This window comes from Ambystoma mexicanum, chromosome 2q, assembly GCF_040938575.1.
Source record: "Ambystoma mexicanum isolate Mex_15411 chromosome 2q, UKY_AmexF1_1, whole genome shotgun sequence".
NCBI lineage: Eukaryota > Metazoa > Chordata > Amphibia > Caudata > Ambystomatidae > Ambystoma > Ambystoma mexicanum.
This window is the reverse complement of record NC_090924.1, coordinates 367,883,402-367,900,375: the sequence shown is the minus strand read 5'-3', so window position 1 is coordinate 367,900,375 and position 16,974 is coordinate 367,883,402. Positions and strand designations below refer to the sequence as shown.

General features: G+C 46.3%; 1 protein-coding gene across 1 annotated transcript in view; it reads left to right on the top strand.

Annotated features, from left to right (window-relative positions):
* GGA2 (golgi associated, gamma adaptin ear containing, ARF binding protein 2) overlaps positions 1-16,974 on the top strand; it is a 336,280-nt gene that overhangs the window by 307,106 nt on the left and 12,200 nt on the right. The window contains exon 15 of the mRNA XM_069647399.1: positions 12,853-13,022. Within this exon, the coding sequence (XP_069503500.1) occupies positions 12,853-13,022 (170 nt within the window). The remainder of the gene's footprint in view (positions 1-12,852; positions 13,023-16,974) is intronic.

Below are 16,974 nucleotides of genomic sequence, written 5' to 3'. Positions count from 1 at the left end.
CCTGGTATGCAGAAATCATCATTCTCCTCTTGGGTTCGGGGTGGTTTATAGGAACGTAGGCAACTCTTTAAAGGAGGGTCCCACTCACCTTCAAATAATGCAAACAACATTCCCATTGCAGGAAGGGGAAAGATTTTAGATACACTCAGCTGCGACGCTGGGTGAGTCATCCCACGGTTAAACGAAGGGGCACTAGAGACTTAAATGCCTTTGAGCTTACATTTTTAGTTGGTCGCATATGATTTGGGAATGGAACCACAGGGTGGGTCGATGTACCATGGATAAGGAATGCCAACTCAAGCTTTGTTATAGATGGTACTTCTCCCCTGACAGGCTTCATAATTTCATGCCCTCTTATCCTGAAACATGATGGAGCGGGTACCCAGAGCGGGGAACCTTCTTTCATATGTGGTGGCTCTGCCCTAGGGCTTGTGCATTTTGGAAGGAAGTCCTTTCTCATATGAAGGCAATGCTCAAGATGACTCTACCCATAGACCCACTGATCATTCTGCTTGGGGATAGCAGTGAGGGGGCATACCCACTGCCTGGGTGCGTTTCTAAATTAATCACCCACCTCTTATTCGCCAACATGATTTCTTTGACCTGGAATTGGAAATCCCCAGTGGGCCCTGTCATATCGATGTGGTTGGGGAAGCTCTGAGAAATGCTAGCCTCAGAGAAAATTACTGCATTGCGTGAGGGAAAGTACTCCTCATAGGTTGCAACTTGGCTTCCCTTTACATGATTCCTACCAGGGGAGCTATGGACTGAGGCTGTATAAACATCTAGCGTTATTGTAAAGTGTGATTGGAGTTCTCTATGCCAGCCTCTGCCTTGATCATTTGTAACGTACTGTCTAGGTTATATAGTCATGCTGTCTTATGGTATAATGCAGTTACCTCTGTTTATTTTGCTATTGTATTGTGTCCTGTCCGTCCCTACTAAATAAAATAAAGATGTTTAAAAAACAAAAAAAGAAGAAAAAAGGGGTAGAGAACAAGGTGACGTAAGATTAGGGAAAGGAATGATCAGGAGTGAGAGGGTAAAGTGAACAAGGGAGTGTTTAAAGAAACACCCATACCAGCTTGACCATCTTCAAGCCCAATATTGTGGGAACACCTGAGCAGGATATCCCTATAAAGTCCCGGAGGGAGTGAATCCGATAAGGCCTTGGCCATCCCCGAGTAAGGGAGGCAATTTTAATTAGAAAGGGTTACCCATCTCTAGGGTTCACCCTGACCTTGGGCAATAGGGAAGCCTGTGTTATGGTGGAAGAAGTCAATGGGAAACAAAGCTAGGACAACCCTTTAGTCGAATTTACCTGCAGTCTCAAACATGATACTACAATGGTAAGCAAAGCTTGATAATTGTTAGGAAAGATATTCCTTTTGCTATGTTCCTCCCATAATCTTCTATGGGACACCCTTTCTTTTTGCTTTGTTTTGACTGCTGACCTGACTTTTTGGAGGTAAGTAAAGCCTTATGGTTTACATCCCTTATCCTTTTGCTTATTCCTATGGGGAAACTAATCAGTTCATAAGACTATTAGTACTGGGAGACTTTGGGCCTCATTACGAGTTCTATGGTAACCGTGCCGGCGGGTTGCCGTCGGACACGTAACACTTTTCTAGCGACTGACTTCCCAGTGGATCGGGAAGTCAGGCGCCGGAAAATGTAACTGCCCATTCCCTTGGAGTCCAATAGTACTCCATGGAAGTGGGGAGATGGAAGCACCAGCACTATTGCTAACAGTGCCGGTGCTTCTGTGAAAAATGCATGGGCGCCCGTAGGTGAGACCTGCTGGGTGCATCGACCCCCACCCACAGAGTTGCAGTGTGGCGACCTGGAAATGGGTGCCAGTACGGTGCTACAGGCACCCATAATTCCGGACCACGACACTCGCACTGAGGTGCTATTAGTAAATGTCTTGTTTTTTTAAAGCTGCACACAACACCTGAAAGTGAAATACGAGTAGGACTCTTTGTATCCTCCTAACATTTTATTTTGTAACTTTGTCATTAGAAATGCGATGTGTCTAGTAAGGGCTGGTGGAAGCAGATTATTTCTACCATATTTTGAACTTTTTACTTGTGCACTTTTGCAATTATCACAAATGGCACTAGGATTGGCTAGCACTAAAAAGGCAGAAGACTTACCTGTCTTTCGGCCATGTAGTTCTTTTGGCCTTCTTTCTGCTCGCTCAGGTCCAGAATAGCCATATACGGGAAGCCCTTTCCCAGAAAAAGCTCCAGCATTTCCGGGCAAAGTGGCAGTTTGTATGTAAGCACCGATGTGGGGTCTGGGACTGTCTGGTTCCAGTCCACATCCAGGTGCCCGAATGTTGTTGCTAGACAGATTGGGTGGATAGTGGCTATCCACGATTGGATAGCTACTGCCAGTTTGAATGGTGCAGATCCTTACCATTGGTAGACCAGGAGGGCATGACCAACTGGGAAGACCGTGCATACGGACTCCACGTGAGACTGAGGCCTTTCGGTGTCCTATTCCTCACTTAAATGTGTTGAAACAGCTACCCACTTGGAGCAGAGTACCCCCCTGACCTTGCAGGGTGCACTATTGAGGTCCCGGAGAAGGAGCACCACGCAAATCAGATGCTGTGGAGAGCCTACAAGGAGCTGCACTGAAAACAAAGATGGTGCCCGGGACCGAGCTGAAATTGCAAAGAGCGCGGAGGTCCCTGAAGTACTAAATCTTTTTTTCCCCCTTGTCTGTGAATGTAAGCGGAGAGCGAGCCGAGCTTTGACCCTCTGTTGAGAAGGGAAGCCCCTCTTTGCGCAACTGCGGACTACACACTGTGAGCAGGCTGAACCACTCAGGAGAATGTACTGCAAGACGAAGGATCCGGGTAAGAGGCAGTATCGTGGTGAAGCAAAGTGGGTCTCTGCTGATAAAGGCCTGGCCCATGTTGACTCTACACAGGGACTGCTTCACGATGCGGATGTGATGAGCACGGTGAAGGGATGGGTGGAGTGACAAGGACACACAGGTCCTGAGACTGGAGCAGTGGAGTGATAAAAGCTAGTGAGATTACCCATAGCAATATATACTGGTTGGTGTATTACATGGGCACAGTTATGATTTAACACTATATAGCGTGATTATCCTTGAAGTGACAAAGAGCTCAAAGGAATTTCTTTCAAAGGGGGCAGCTGGATTGCTGTGAGTAATCCGAATGAGCTGTGAGTGAGATCCCCCAGGAGAAAATAAATGGCGAAACCATCAGCAAAACAAAAGGGCCACAGTCAGGAGACAGGAGACATAAAAAGTCTCACGCAGGCGCAGGATAGCTTGAGAAAACACCAACAAGTAGCATCTGCACAAGTACACTCCCCGAAAACTTTAAATACATAATGAAGACCTGCCAGCCACGAAAACCAACATCCAGGTTATGTTTGAGGGGATCAAGAGAGAAATGGAGGATAATACATTAACGTTGGCCAAATCAATTGCAGACCTAGATAAGCATGTGAGGGTGGCTGAAAACAGGATGGAGAAGGTGTAATCAACGCGTTGTGAGCAGGCACACAAACATGCAGAACTTACTGGGAAGGTGAAAGGGTTTGAACAGCAGATGGAGGCTGTGTTGACCAGACAGAAAGATGCGGAAAACAGGATGAGGAGGAATAACATGCATTTGCGGTGGCCCGAAACAGATTACAGGCAAAGAATTGGAGGAATATGTTACAGCACTGTTACGCCACATCCTAGATGGGGCGGAAGACATGGACATTGTCTTGGATTGGACGCATGGTGTATTCTCTAGATGGCAACAGAAAAATGATCTGCTCCCTGATGTTCTTACACGTGTTCACTTCTTCCAGCTTAAGGAACAGATTGTGAGAAATGCCAGGAGTAAGGAGTCAATTAGATTCTGTGAGACCTCTATTGCTCTTTATCAGGACCTGGCACAGGTGGTGCTACAGAAGAGGAAGTGTCTTCGTCTGGTCATGGGCTGGCTCCGTGAGGAAGGCGTGAGATACAGATGGGCACATCTATGTCGGCTTCTGTTTGGATACCAGGGTAATCTTACAATGTTGTGAAGGAAGAAGAGGTTGCAGAGTTGATGGACTTCTTGAGACCCAACACTGAGGCTGAGGAACTTTCAAAAAGACGATAGATTCCGAGATGAAGAAGAGTTCCAGGTTGTGGTCAGGGAAGAAGAGACCATTCAGAACATGAAAGGGATATTGCAGAACAGCAGCAACTGGGGACTTGAAATTGAGTGGGGGGTTATTGTTTGATACTACTATATGGGCGCCGTACGGTAGTAATGATCCTTTAAATGAAAGGGGAACAGGAGGCCACATATATGAGGTTCATATGGGGGGTTTTGAGGTGGGTATGGAATGCTGATTTTTCATGAGATGGGCTTCTCGAGCATTGAGAGGGGGTGCTGAGGGACTGGGGACACAGAAGTTGTCCTCATTTTGGTTCAGGTTCATATGGGGTTGTTGGTGGGTGGGGTTTCTGTTTGTGTTTAGACATAAGGGACTGAGGTGAATCAGGGGGTCATTGTCTCCAGATATAAGGCACAGGTCATTAGCAATTTTGCATGGCAAAGTTCTGATGGGTGACCTTGTTTTAGTGACCCCAACTGTTCGGGGTCTTAATTCCCCTGAAAAGAGGAAGTCCGCAATAATTTGCACATTGAAGGAACTAGGGGTGTCAGTGGCGTTCCTCCAGGAAAAATACCTACATGCGATGAAGCTAGGTTGAAAACAAAAATAATAATAATAAAGATTTCCCACTGCTGTACTTCGGGTCGGGAGTATGTCGGAAATGTGGTGTGGCAATATAGAAATCCTGAGATCAGGCTGTTATTTGTCAAGGGGCAGCTTGAAGGACAATTGTTTACTTTAGTGGCGGTGTATGCCCCAAATGAAGAGCAAGATCAGTATGTGGTTACCTTGCTAGAGAAGATAGGTGAGTTATGCGAGGGGCAGTAGTTGATTGTAGAAGATTTGAAATGTGCGATGGATCCATTGATAGACAAAACGCTGCCCCAAACGACTGCAGATCTACGAAATAAGAACGCTCTAGGGAGATTGTTCAGGGAGCTAGGGTTCATTGAGACGTGGTGTTTCTTTCACCAGGAGGATCGTGAATATACAATCTTTTTAGCAGTACACAAGGGGTATTCTAGAATCAATATGATTTTAATATCAGCTACTCTGCTTCTAAGGGTGGTCTCAGTATATACTGGAATTAGGTGCCTCTTGGAGCATGCTCCGGTGGTTGTTAAACCATTGTCCTGTGCCACACCTAGCCCCTATAGGAAACCATGGCGTTTAACTGTCCTGGTGTAAGAATATATAGCTATACATGAGCCTCTCTCTTCAAATAGACATAATGAAGATTTTTCGCGCAGAGAATGAATGAGCAAACTATGAGAATAAAGGGATTATCTGTTTTAAGGACCTGTACAGGGATAATATGCCCATGACGTTTGAAGTTTGTAAGACACTATATTCGCTGGGTGAACAGGAGCGTTAGCGATATACCCAACTCAGGCATCCGTTTACAAATAGAATGGTACAAATAGAATGGTACGAGAAGCGATCCAGAGTTTTTTCAAGGAGAATGAGACTGAGGGGATGGATTGGAGAAAGATATGGGATGCAAGTCCAGCGGTTAATCGAGGAACATTTTTGGGAGATCAGTGGCATACATCAGAGCAAAGGAAAGCCTGAAATTGGAAGTTGGAAGGGAAGGTCTGATCGGCAGGAAAATTACATAAATAATGGGGGGAAGGCCCAGGCGTGGAGGACTCTGCCAGCTTGAGGAGCATTTGGCAGATCGCTCTGCTCATCTGTTATTACAGGGCGAAACAGTCATATTACATAAGGGGTGACAAGGCGAATCGGTTTTAGCAGCTAAATTGTGTAAATTGAATATGAGGAATTATATTGTGGAATTAAGAGATGAACAGGGAGTACTTCAAAGGGGACAGGAAGAGAAAATTGACATTTTGAAAAGATTTCATGAGAAGATAACGGAGAAAGAAGAATTAGACCCAGAGATTCAAAAAGAAATACTCCAAGAGGCCAAGCTCCCTAAAATAGCACAGGCAGATGGGGACATACTGGAATGGCGTATATCCCTTGAAGAAGTGGGGAACGTGATTGATGCTTTGCCTGAAAAAGACCCCTGGTCCTAACGGCTTCCCTAACGCTTACTATAAGGTGTTTAAGGGAGTCCTGGTGGCCGCCCTAGAGAAATTATTTCATTTTATTAGGGAGCAGAGGACAGTATCCGCAGATATGGCACAATCGATGATGGTACTGATCTGCAAACCGGTCAAGGACCCGGGTGAATGTGCAAGCAATCGCCCAATATCTTTACTTAATGGAGATGCTAAACTGTATGCCAAAATCTTTGCCATGCGTTTAGGCTCGGTCCTTCCGGAGGTAATTCATCCGGACCAGACTGGATTTCTAAATGATAGGTCCACTCGTGACAGTATCTGTAGGGCAATAAATGTGATGGGTTGGGGACGGCAAATAGGGCAAAAGAAATGACAGAATTGGCATTGGACGCGCAGCGTGATATGATATAAGTAATTTATAATGCGCCTGTACACAAATGTTTCTAGGCGCAACAAGACAAGGGAGGGGAGACAGAGGGAGGACAATTACACGGATCTTACTAGGCCTTGTGTCATTCAGATCGTACAATTTGCGAAATGCAAAGTGCAGGGGCTGGGGGGTGTAGAAGCAGGAAGTGCCACAGAGACGGAAAGGGGAAGTGCAATCAAGGCAGAAATGCTCAGTGTAATGCAGCCAGGGCAGCGTGGCTCTGGGTAAGTGCCAGGGGGGAGGGGACTGTAGGGTTACAGTTACAGCCCCTAAGTGCGCAATAGTCCCGTTGACAGTGCAGGGGCGACTGGTACTCGGTGAGACTCTGAGGGTAGCCAGGCAAGAGTTTGCACAGCAGACAGGTTAGGTCAGCAGGGGAGAGAGAGAGAGAGAGAGAGAGAGAGAAAGCAGAAGCGAAAAGGAAGGTATTGAGCCACTTACAGAACTTCAAGTGGTCTGGCTCAAGTTTGAGAAGGGCAGGGAGGCAATTCCAGAAAGAGGAACCTGCAGAGGAGAGAGATCTACCCCCCACTCTCTGTCTGGAGAAATGTCTGACCCTCAGAGACTTAGAGCAGGCTGAGCAGAGGGCTTGAGTAGGAAGGTATTTAGGAAGAGCGAGTTGGATGTAGTGGGTCCTGGCCCCAGAAAGCTTGTGGACGATGCAGAGGGTCTTGCACTTGAACCTTGCAGCCATCAGGAGCCAGTGGAGGGATTTCAGGGCTGGAAAGATACGGTCCCTGGGCTTGAGGCCAAGGACAAGTCTCGCAGTTCTGTTTCTGGATTAGTTGCAGAGGGCGGAGAGTACAGGAAGGCAGATTGAGAAAGAGGCTGTTGCAGTAGTCCAGCCCAGAGAGAAACAGGGCCATGGCGACAGTGAGCTTCTGGAAGAAAGTGAGAAAAGGAACAATACCTCTGAGGAGGTTCAGCTGGTAGTGGGCCTCCTTGGCAAGGTCTGTGGTGTGAGGAGAGAAGGAGAGAGTGGAGTCGAAGATGACACCAAGGTTTTTTGATTCACAGGAAGGCGATAGACGAGGGCCCAAAGAGGGTGACTAAAGTCAGATAGGAAAAGCACAAACAGTGGTTCGAATGAGAAGGATCTCAGTCTTACTGGCATTAAGGCAGAGATCGTTGGAGGTGCACCAATCCTGAATCATGGATAGACAGTCAGGAATGAGCAAGAGAGGAGAGGAGAGGAGGCTGAGGGGAGACTGATAGAGAGCTGAGTGTCATCCGCATAACACTGAAAGTTAGAGGAGAAGGTAGAGATCAGGTGGGCCAAAAGCACCAAGTAGACATTGAATAGCCAGGGTGAGAGGTTAGAGCCCTGGGGAATACCACATGTGGAGAGAGAGAGGTGGCAGAGAGAAAGTACCCAAGTTGGACCTGGGAGGGTTGGTCCAGGAGGAAGGAGGACAACCACTGAAGGGCCTAATCCATGATTTGATTTTGCAATGGCCATGAAACCTTTGGCAAGTTTAATTAGAGAGGATGAGCAGGTCACTGGAGTATTGTGTAGGGGAAAGCAGCATAAAGTAGTGTTATGTGCAAACAACATCTTATTGTTCCTAACATATACTCTGTATATGCTCCTACAGATGCTTGATAAGCTGGGTTGTTTCAATGGTGATCTGGGTTCACGGTCAATTATGGAAAATCTAAAGGGCTTAACGTGAATGAAAGCACTCTAATAAATAAAGAACCATCTGGGAGGTTCCCCTTGAAGAGGGAAACGCAGAAGATCGAATATTTAAGGGAAAAGCAAGCATCATCGTTGGAGGTGCTTTATAAAGCTAATTTCCGTGACTTTTGGAAACGCTTAAGCACGACTTGCAGGAATGGTGCTAGCAGGAGTTATCCTGGACAGCTAGAAAAGTAGCAGAAAAAAATGACACTACACCCTAGGGTACTTTATGACTTTCGTGCCCTCCCGGTACCGATCCCAAAAAAAAACGATTGTTTGATTGCAAGGGGACATATTTACATTTATTTGGAATAATAAATGTCTTTGAATTGCCAATAGAATTCTAATGAGGACCCCATTATTGGGAGGATTGGGTTTCCCAGATATTAGAAGATATTTACTGGCTGCACAGATAACGCCCATGTCAGAATGGTCCTTAGCAAGAGGGTTCAAAGGATGGGAAGACTTGGAACAGGAAGTAACATCGATCCCCCTTCATAAACTACTCTTTTTGGAGGGTTTGGTGTGGCATACTGGTTGGCATTTCTTACACTCCACGGAACGTTCATTATCATATTGGCCAAAAGCTTTACGCATTTGAGGCACACAACTAGGATTGGGGTCCCTCTCTCCAAATAGTCATAATCCATATTTTTCTTCGCGAATGAATGAGACTTACTTAGCAAGCTGGGAAAATAAAGGGATTATCTGTTTTAAGGACCTGTATATTGATAATAACCCCATGACGTTTGAAGTTTGTAAGACACTAAATTCGCTGGGTGAACCTGAGCATTAGCGATATACCCAACTCAGGCATTGGATTACAAATAGAATGGTACAACAAGCGGGATGTAGAATGCCAACTGGGCTGAACCTTTCAAAAGAAAGTAAATTATCCTCAATTGACTGACACTCACGTCCGCTGCACTCGCATATACTGGAAAAACCAGTCAAAAGTTGTAGAAATTCATCATTTAGTTCCAACTAATCCTCATTGGGGATTTAACATTTATACCGGCAGTTACTGGAACCCTAAAACGCTCGGAAAAAACAATGAGTTCTTCTGCTTAGTCACAAAAACGCTGCTAGTGCAGTGGTAACTTAGGATATTGCATATGTGAGGACCAGATACTACTGATCCTACCAAGTAAGCTTAATTTTAATTGATCGTCACAATTTTTTGCTTATGCCGGCCAAACCAAAAACTAAAACGTGACACTTTGGGCCTCATTATTACTCTGGCGGTAGCCGTGCCGGTAAAACCATGATCACAAGAAAGCTGTCAGATACTGAATTTTGCATTATACTGATACACAGTTTTTCGCTTACGTTGTAGATTACGCTGAAGCTTGAAACAATGAATTGTTTGAATTCGACTTGCTGAACTTTAATTTGCTCCTGAAGAAGGGATAGTTTATTCCCGAAAAGCATTGAGCTTATTGTACTATGACTGCACTAGAATAGGATATACACTATTGTATTATTATTAAAAAATACTTTTCTATATGTGAAACTATTGTCAATTTGTAAATGTTGATCAAATTAATGCTGGTATAAATGTTATATCCCAATGAGTATTAGTTGGAACTAAATGATGAATTTCTACAACTTTTGACTGGTTTTTCCAGTATATGCGAGTGCAGGGGACGGCAGTGTCCATCAATTGAGGACACTTTACTTTCTTTTGCATTTTTCAAAGTGACTTGTAGTGTCAAAGTCGTTGTTTTCTCCCCTGCACCCTTTATTTTCTCAAACAATTTGTAATTCAGTTGAGTGATACTTTACCACTATACTTTAACTAAGGTGTGCGCATAACCCTCTATTACTCTTTGGTTAACTGAGCTGGACCTCTCACTAGGAGAAGGGATTGGAAAGGGTAAGATCTCCAGGCTATATAGGTTGTTGGATGGCGACACGTCGGGAGGTAAATTACCTTAAATGGACAGATGGGAAAGAGAACTAGGATAACCATTGCACAGGAGGACTGGGAGTACATATGGGAACGGGTACACAGAGCATTGGAATGTAGATCAATAAAGGAAATAGGTTACAAAATGTGGTTTTGGTGGGATCTCACCCATTGACGTATTCATAAGATCTCTTCTCTGGCCTCTCCCCTTTGTTTGCGAGGATGGGTTGAGGTAGGGGACTTGGGACATATGTGGTGGACATGCAGTAAGTCCCAGATATTTTGGAAAGAGATTCTGGGAAATATTAAATATATCACAGGCAGGCAACTACCCATAGACCCAATAGTGGTGATTCTTGGGAACGTGGCGGAGGATTTATATAATATGAGGGGTGCCACACCAACACTGATCACCCATATGTTAAATGCAGCCCGATTTACACTGGCACAATTTTGGAAAACGGAGAGGGCCCAGTTACGGCTTATTGGTGGGTTAAAATGTGGGGTGTTCTGGTGATAGAAACGGTAATGGCGCTGGCAACAGGGATTTTGGTCGTATTTATGAAGGGATGGTCACCTTTTCAGGAGCATGTTGAGGATAGGGATCAATTCTATCATAAGCAGAGTATTTTGAAAACATTTTGAAAAAATTTCCAATACATTGATAGGTATGAGAATACATTGCCCATGGGGAGGTCCTCAGAATTGAGGGGAAATGGATTGGGAAACATATGTCTGTGCTGATGAGGTTCACTGATGTCGACCTAGTTGTAGGGAAGTACTAGATTTAGGATAATACTGACGTGCATGGTGTTGGAAATAGAATTCTTGTCTGTGTACCAGATGGTGATTTTTCCTTTTGTTTATTAAGTATTATCACATATACGATTGGTAGATACTTATACAAATTAAGAAAGTCTGATAAAAAAGAAAAACATTGATGAACCTGGGCTGACTTCCAGTCCAGATCTTGGAGCAAAGATCCCTACGAAGAAGTGCAGCCGCTGATGACGGGAGGACGACTGTTGCAGCTAACCAGCATCAACTCCAGTGCAGTGTCGGTTAAGCCCTGCTTCTCTGTCCTGATCTCAAGAAGTCCCTTGTCAGTGCATCGACTCCTGGAAAGGTGAGAACAACCAGTCCCCACCCCTCAAGGATCCGTTTCTTCTGAGCCTTCAGAAGTGTCCCTGAACCAACCAGTGGATTAAGTACCTCTCTCGTGGGTTACCTCGCTACAGCCGTCGTGGTTCTGAATGCCTCCTTGAAATGTGGAGGTTCTTCAACTTGTACAACAGGGCGCCTTTCCTGCATTTTCAGCCTTCTTGCATCAACGGCAGCCATGCAGGACCTGCTCCTTTGTTCATCCCTGTCCATGGTGACTCCTGTTGCAATCCATCTTCTTTGGATCATAGAGGTATCCTGAGATCACCTGCTCTGCAGAAGTCTCCATCTTTTCTACATTTGGATGTTCAGCTGGAAGTTGTCTGGAATGGATTCCTAAGCACCGCAACTGACCGAAACTAAATTCAGTGTCCGAAAGTGACCTCTCCACCTGCAAACCCTGGGAATTTCTCAGCCAGACCAAGCATAGAAGACTGTGTCCCCCGTGGATTCTGGAACCTCAGGAGTGGTCTCCGGAGAAATCGGAGCCGGGGGTAAGTTAACATACCTGTTCCCCCTCACCCCCTGTTCTCCATAGGGATACATGGCCTTAAAGTGCTGTCCCTTAACTGCTCTTTCCTGACTTGGTGGAGGCCTGGTCAAGGATCCCTTCCTAGGCCTATCCTAGTGACTGGGATTGAATTAGTTTGCTTACTTGAACTGTACTTACCTTTTTTTCTTTTTGATCATAACCACTGGCACAGTCCAAATCTCTTAACTCACCTACCTGTGAAATATAACATTGTGATTGATGACTTTGGGACATAAGGCTCCAAGCCATCTTAGGGTTGGACTTATTAAGTGTTAGCAGAGCTATTCCGTGGTTATTCTAAGTATGTTAACTGAATTTTATGCACATGGGTCCTTACCTGTATTGTACTGGTTATTGAATCGAATGCTTTCCTTCTTCCCCTAAGGGTGAATGTACATATATGTTTTATAGTAAGTGTGTGTGACAATATTTGACTAGAGGTTTTACTTGCTTAGTGTGTATTTTAAAGGCCTAACAAATAATTGCATATTTGTGTAATTACCTATCTAACTTGAATTATTGGTGTTGTTCATTTGGACTCATTGTAGCACTAGAACACTCTCACAACCCTCCGGAGACTAAACCTTAGCCGCTCTGCTACCTTACCTTGACTGGGTTTGGCTAGTGTTCTCAATGTCTCCCTGTTCACCATAATAGGTTGGCCTCCAAAAATCCACCCCTGTGGTGGGTTTTGGAAATCTATCTTTACAAAATGTATATGCACTGTCCCTGCTACATGGCTAAAAACAGGGGTGATCTTCAGGGGGGCACAAATAAGGAAGCAACAAAGACTGGCTCTTTAACCAATATGTTATCTTTTAATATTTTGGTAAAGTATCTTTATTTTGAAGTGTGAGGGGCGGGGTGCAAGTCAGGGCCATTTCGGCTGATATTTGTTTTCAAAGTTTTCCCCCAGGCAGCATGGGAAGAATAGTTCTTTCTTTTCTCAAGTGATGTTATCTTTCCTCTGCAGGCAGAATAACCCCAGTCACTGTGTACGACAACAACGGCCTGAAGGTAATGATGCATGTATCCTCAGAGACAGCCCCAGAGAGACCCGAAGTCACCGTATTGGTGCTGTCCATGCTGAGTACTGCCCCGGAGCCCATCCATCACATCGTATTCCAGGCTTCAGTCCCCAAGGTGAGAGTGCAGCTCTGGGATGGGAGTGTTCTTATGAATTCTTACCCTTGTGACCATACCCTACATCCCCCGATTAGTGACTACTGTGAGTTACCCCTCCATTCCTCCAGCATTGAGCTCTCTGTACCCTTATGCCATTTCATCAATTACACTTATGGTGACACACTATACTTTTATACATGTGACTGCTATGAGTTTTGCTTACTCCCCTTCAGCATTACTCCCTAAATCTCGCTAGCAGTTACCCTTTTTAGTATCTTATACACCTTTCCAGCATTGACCTTCATGTGTATGAACTACAGTCTTCCTGAAGTGACCCCTATCATGTCTTTAGTAGTGACCTCCAAGATTATCCGCTAAATTCCTTCATCATTGACTATTATGTACACCCATCCCCTCCTCCCTTGATCCCTATGAGCTACCTCTGGGGAACAAGAAGCTAGTACATAGTGTGTATGACAAATGTACCCGCCTAGAACTTCGTTTGGTGACCTCGAGCCAGGCAACTCAGAGACCCGGGAACCTAGCCAAGCCAGTTAGACAAATATACATTTCCTGTAATACCCCTCAGGACCAGAAACAAAACCCGGACCGAATCTGAGAAGCGGAATTAGGGACCGACCTGGCAAAATACCTAGTCACATCACTTAAACCATGGAAGACATCAGGGCCCAAACACTGAAATTGTACAGGCAAACCACCTGCAGATGGACTTCATCTCCCACAATACCCTTCTCTGCCAACAAAGAAAACCTGGAATGCATCAGGGAAATTAAATTATCCCTTCAAGGACAGGGAGACCATATGAAAACCCTTCAAGGATAGGAAGATTCTGAGGGAAACCTGAACACCTCTAATGCCCCATAACACACCGTCACAACAGCAGTGCAGCAGGATATGCTCAACACAAGCAGCTTCTCCAGCCTCTCCATACCCACCAGTTTCAAAATAGCCACCAGGCCCCCTTTAGATTTAGCCGAGCTTCTTTCTGGCCATCAGGAAATGGTAAACCTAGCTAATCCCAACCCTTGCACCCTTTAGTTTCACAGCTGCAGACTTTCAGATCCAAGTTCCAATCAAGGTCATTGGGCATGAAACTATATAAAACCAACAAACTAAAGGTGGGGAACCCCTACTTCATGGGGATCTAGGGTAAAGGACAATATATGCTAAACAAGTGTGATTCCCTATGGAATGAAACCTCAATAAATGTGTTTTAAAAATAGCATGATGAGGGCCAGAGACTGTGTTCTTATTAAATAATCATTTTATTCTATTGACATTTCATAAAACATGTAAATACATCATCTCAAAACATACACATTTTCTCAATATACAACAATTCATATTTCAACAATAGCCTTTTTTTAGAAAAACGTTTTTTTTTGTGTGGAAAAAGCATTTTTGTGTAAACATCTGTCAAAAACACAAATTAAACAACCATTACAAATCGTATTTATAGTTGTCAAATTCCAATTTATAAGTCCACCATTGTGCATCAACTATAAGTGTCCAAACCTGTTTTAACAATACTCTTTCATTATTGGACTTCCTTTTGCATATTTTCGACTTGACATCAATTGGTCAGTTCTTTCATAACCATTGGTCAACGTCTTCAGGGCTCTAACTCTTCTTGTACGCGGACATGCCACTGCTGAAGGGGAAAAGGAAGCCGTGCATTCCAACCCATGATGTAGTGCAGGAAATAGCGTGTCAGGAATCTTACTAATCTTACTAAAGCATGCTAAGTTAGAGCCCTGTATTCACTCTCCTGATATTAAGCCCTGCTTAATATCAGGAATAAACACCGCGAGCAACGTGGTCCTGAAGTGCGCATGCTGCCTTTCTAAGAAGCAATGAATTAAAGAAACACAATTTAGACTATATAAAGGAAACAAAAAAACGAGCCGGAAGCTGGAGAAAAACATATGTGGAAACTTGAAGTGTTGTATTTCACAAAACCAGCTATATTATTGAATCACGAAAACGAATGCCTGCTAAAAGAGATTCTCAAGTATTGGTAAATCCTTTGAATAAGCTACTGGGCTAAAAGTCTACTAATCCTGAAGAAGACATTGACCAATGGTTATGAAAGAACTGACCGATTGATGTCAAGTGGAAACTATCCAAAAGGAAGTCCAATTATGAAAGGGTATTGTTAAAGTAAGTTTGGATTCCAAGATGGCCGCCTGCAGGCGGTAGACGTGCCAACAGAGCTCTTTCGCCCCGGACCTGGGAACTGCCCACCAACCGGTCATTGGGCTTGGACAAGCGTTGGCAGGAGTTGCGGAGCGGCACTAGTGCACAGGTGCACCCGGCGAGGCAAGGAACGGAGCGAAGGCTCACCTTTTGTGGTCGCCGCAGCTGCTCTGGTTGTGGAGTGTGCCAGAGCCTGAGGGCGAGGGAGGCTGTCGCGGCCTTGGCGAGAGCACCCATGGCCCGCTGGCGCTGGAGGAGGAGGGGCCGCGGGGGCGACGTCTCTGTGGCTGATCGGCGGCGAGTGTGTGGCGGCCACTCTGCCCTGTGGCTGCCTTGGCGGGGGCAGCTCAGCTGCGGTGCTCCCGGTGTTGGAGCGGGCCAGGACCCGACTGCGAGGGGGGCTGCCGTGGCCCTGGTGAGCGGGCCCATGACCCGCCCGAGGTGGAGGAGGAGCCGCAGCGGGAGCAGCGCGGCATTGGACCAGCAGGGGGCATGCGGTGGCCCCCCGCCCGAGGCAGTGTGAGGCTGCGGTGAATGTGTCCGCCCCCAGAGGAAGAGAAGATGGTGCGGCGAGCGGCAGATCCAGCGGCGGGCGGCCCTGGTGCTGAGGCCTTGCACCCCCTCTGAGTGGCCCCCAGTGCTGGGGGAGGAGGATGGGGTGCCCCTCCAGAGACAGCGCAGCGCGGAGGAAAGCAACGCCTGGAGTGAGAGTCAGAGGGGACCGGCCCTGGAGAGGCCCAAAGGGGCTGGCCCTGGAGAGGTGTGGAGGACAGCCTCGCTGGAGCCCATCGGACGAGGCTGGCAGTGGCAGTAGAGGAAACCCGGTCCCTGGCACGGGAGATACCCAGTGGCTTAAAGGTACAGAGTGGGGAGCAGTAGTGGTCAAGACACGGGTGGAGCATCGGGCCGGGAAGTGGGGGAGAGGCCTGTGAAGCAAACTTGTAAAAGGAGGAAACTAGGGAGCTGCTCAGTCACAGCTCCCACGGGGATAGGCCACCTGGACCACCGGGGTCTCAAGCGGTGCGCTGGGAAGAGAGGCGCAGCATGGGAGAGCTCTGATTACCCTGAGAGAGTGTCTACTCAAGAGGAGTGGGGGCAAGCCGCACCTGCTACCCTATGGGACTACCTAAGGGACTGCAGGACAGTGATGAAAGCACAGGAGGAGACACTGGACCAAGTCCCTGGGGAAAGGAAGTGCAAGAGGCGGAGCAGAAGGGGATATGATCCCAAAAAAATCTCTGGAGTGGTCGATCTGAGCCTCGAGGAGAGGGACAGTAGTGCCTAAGGGCTACCAGCACGCGAGCAGAGCCTATGCTGAGATGGCTGCGAAAAACAAAGGGAAGGGCGGGCGCCACAAACCCCGTGGGACGCCCCAGGTACTCTCCCCACTATTTGGCCGATGCAGGAGATGAGGGAGATTTAAGAGGGGAGATGCTGACCCTGCAAGCCAGCTTAGCTAAAACATTCCAGGAACAATTCCAGCTCCTGCGAGCGGACCTTAACTTGGCCCTGGGGGAAATAAAGCAGGAATTGCGGCAGCAGGGGGAGCGAACGGATCTCTTAGAGAGAGGCTTGCAGGAAATGGACAAAGAAGTGACAGCTAACAGTGAGGCAATTGATAGGCTAGATGTGGCCACGCAGAACCTGGAGGCCCAGTTTGAGGACAGGGAAAATAGGTCTTGAAGGATCAATATAAGGATCAAAATGTTGCCAGAAATGGTCCAGGACAAAGAACTAAAAGGAGTGGTCCAAA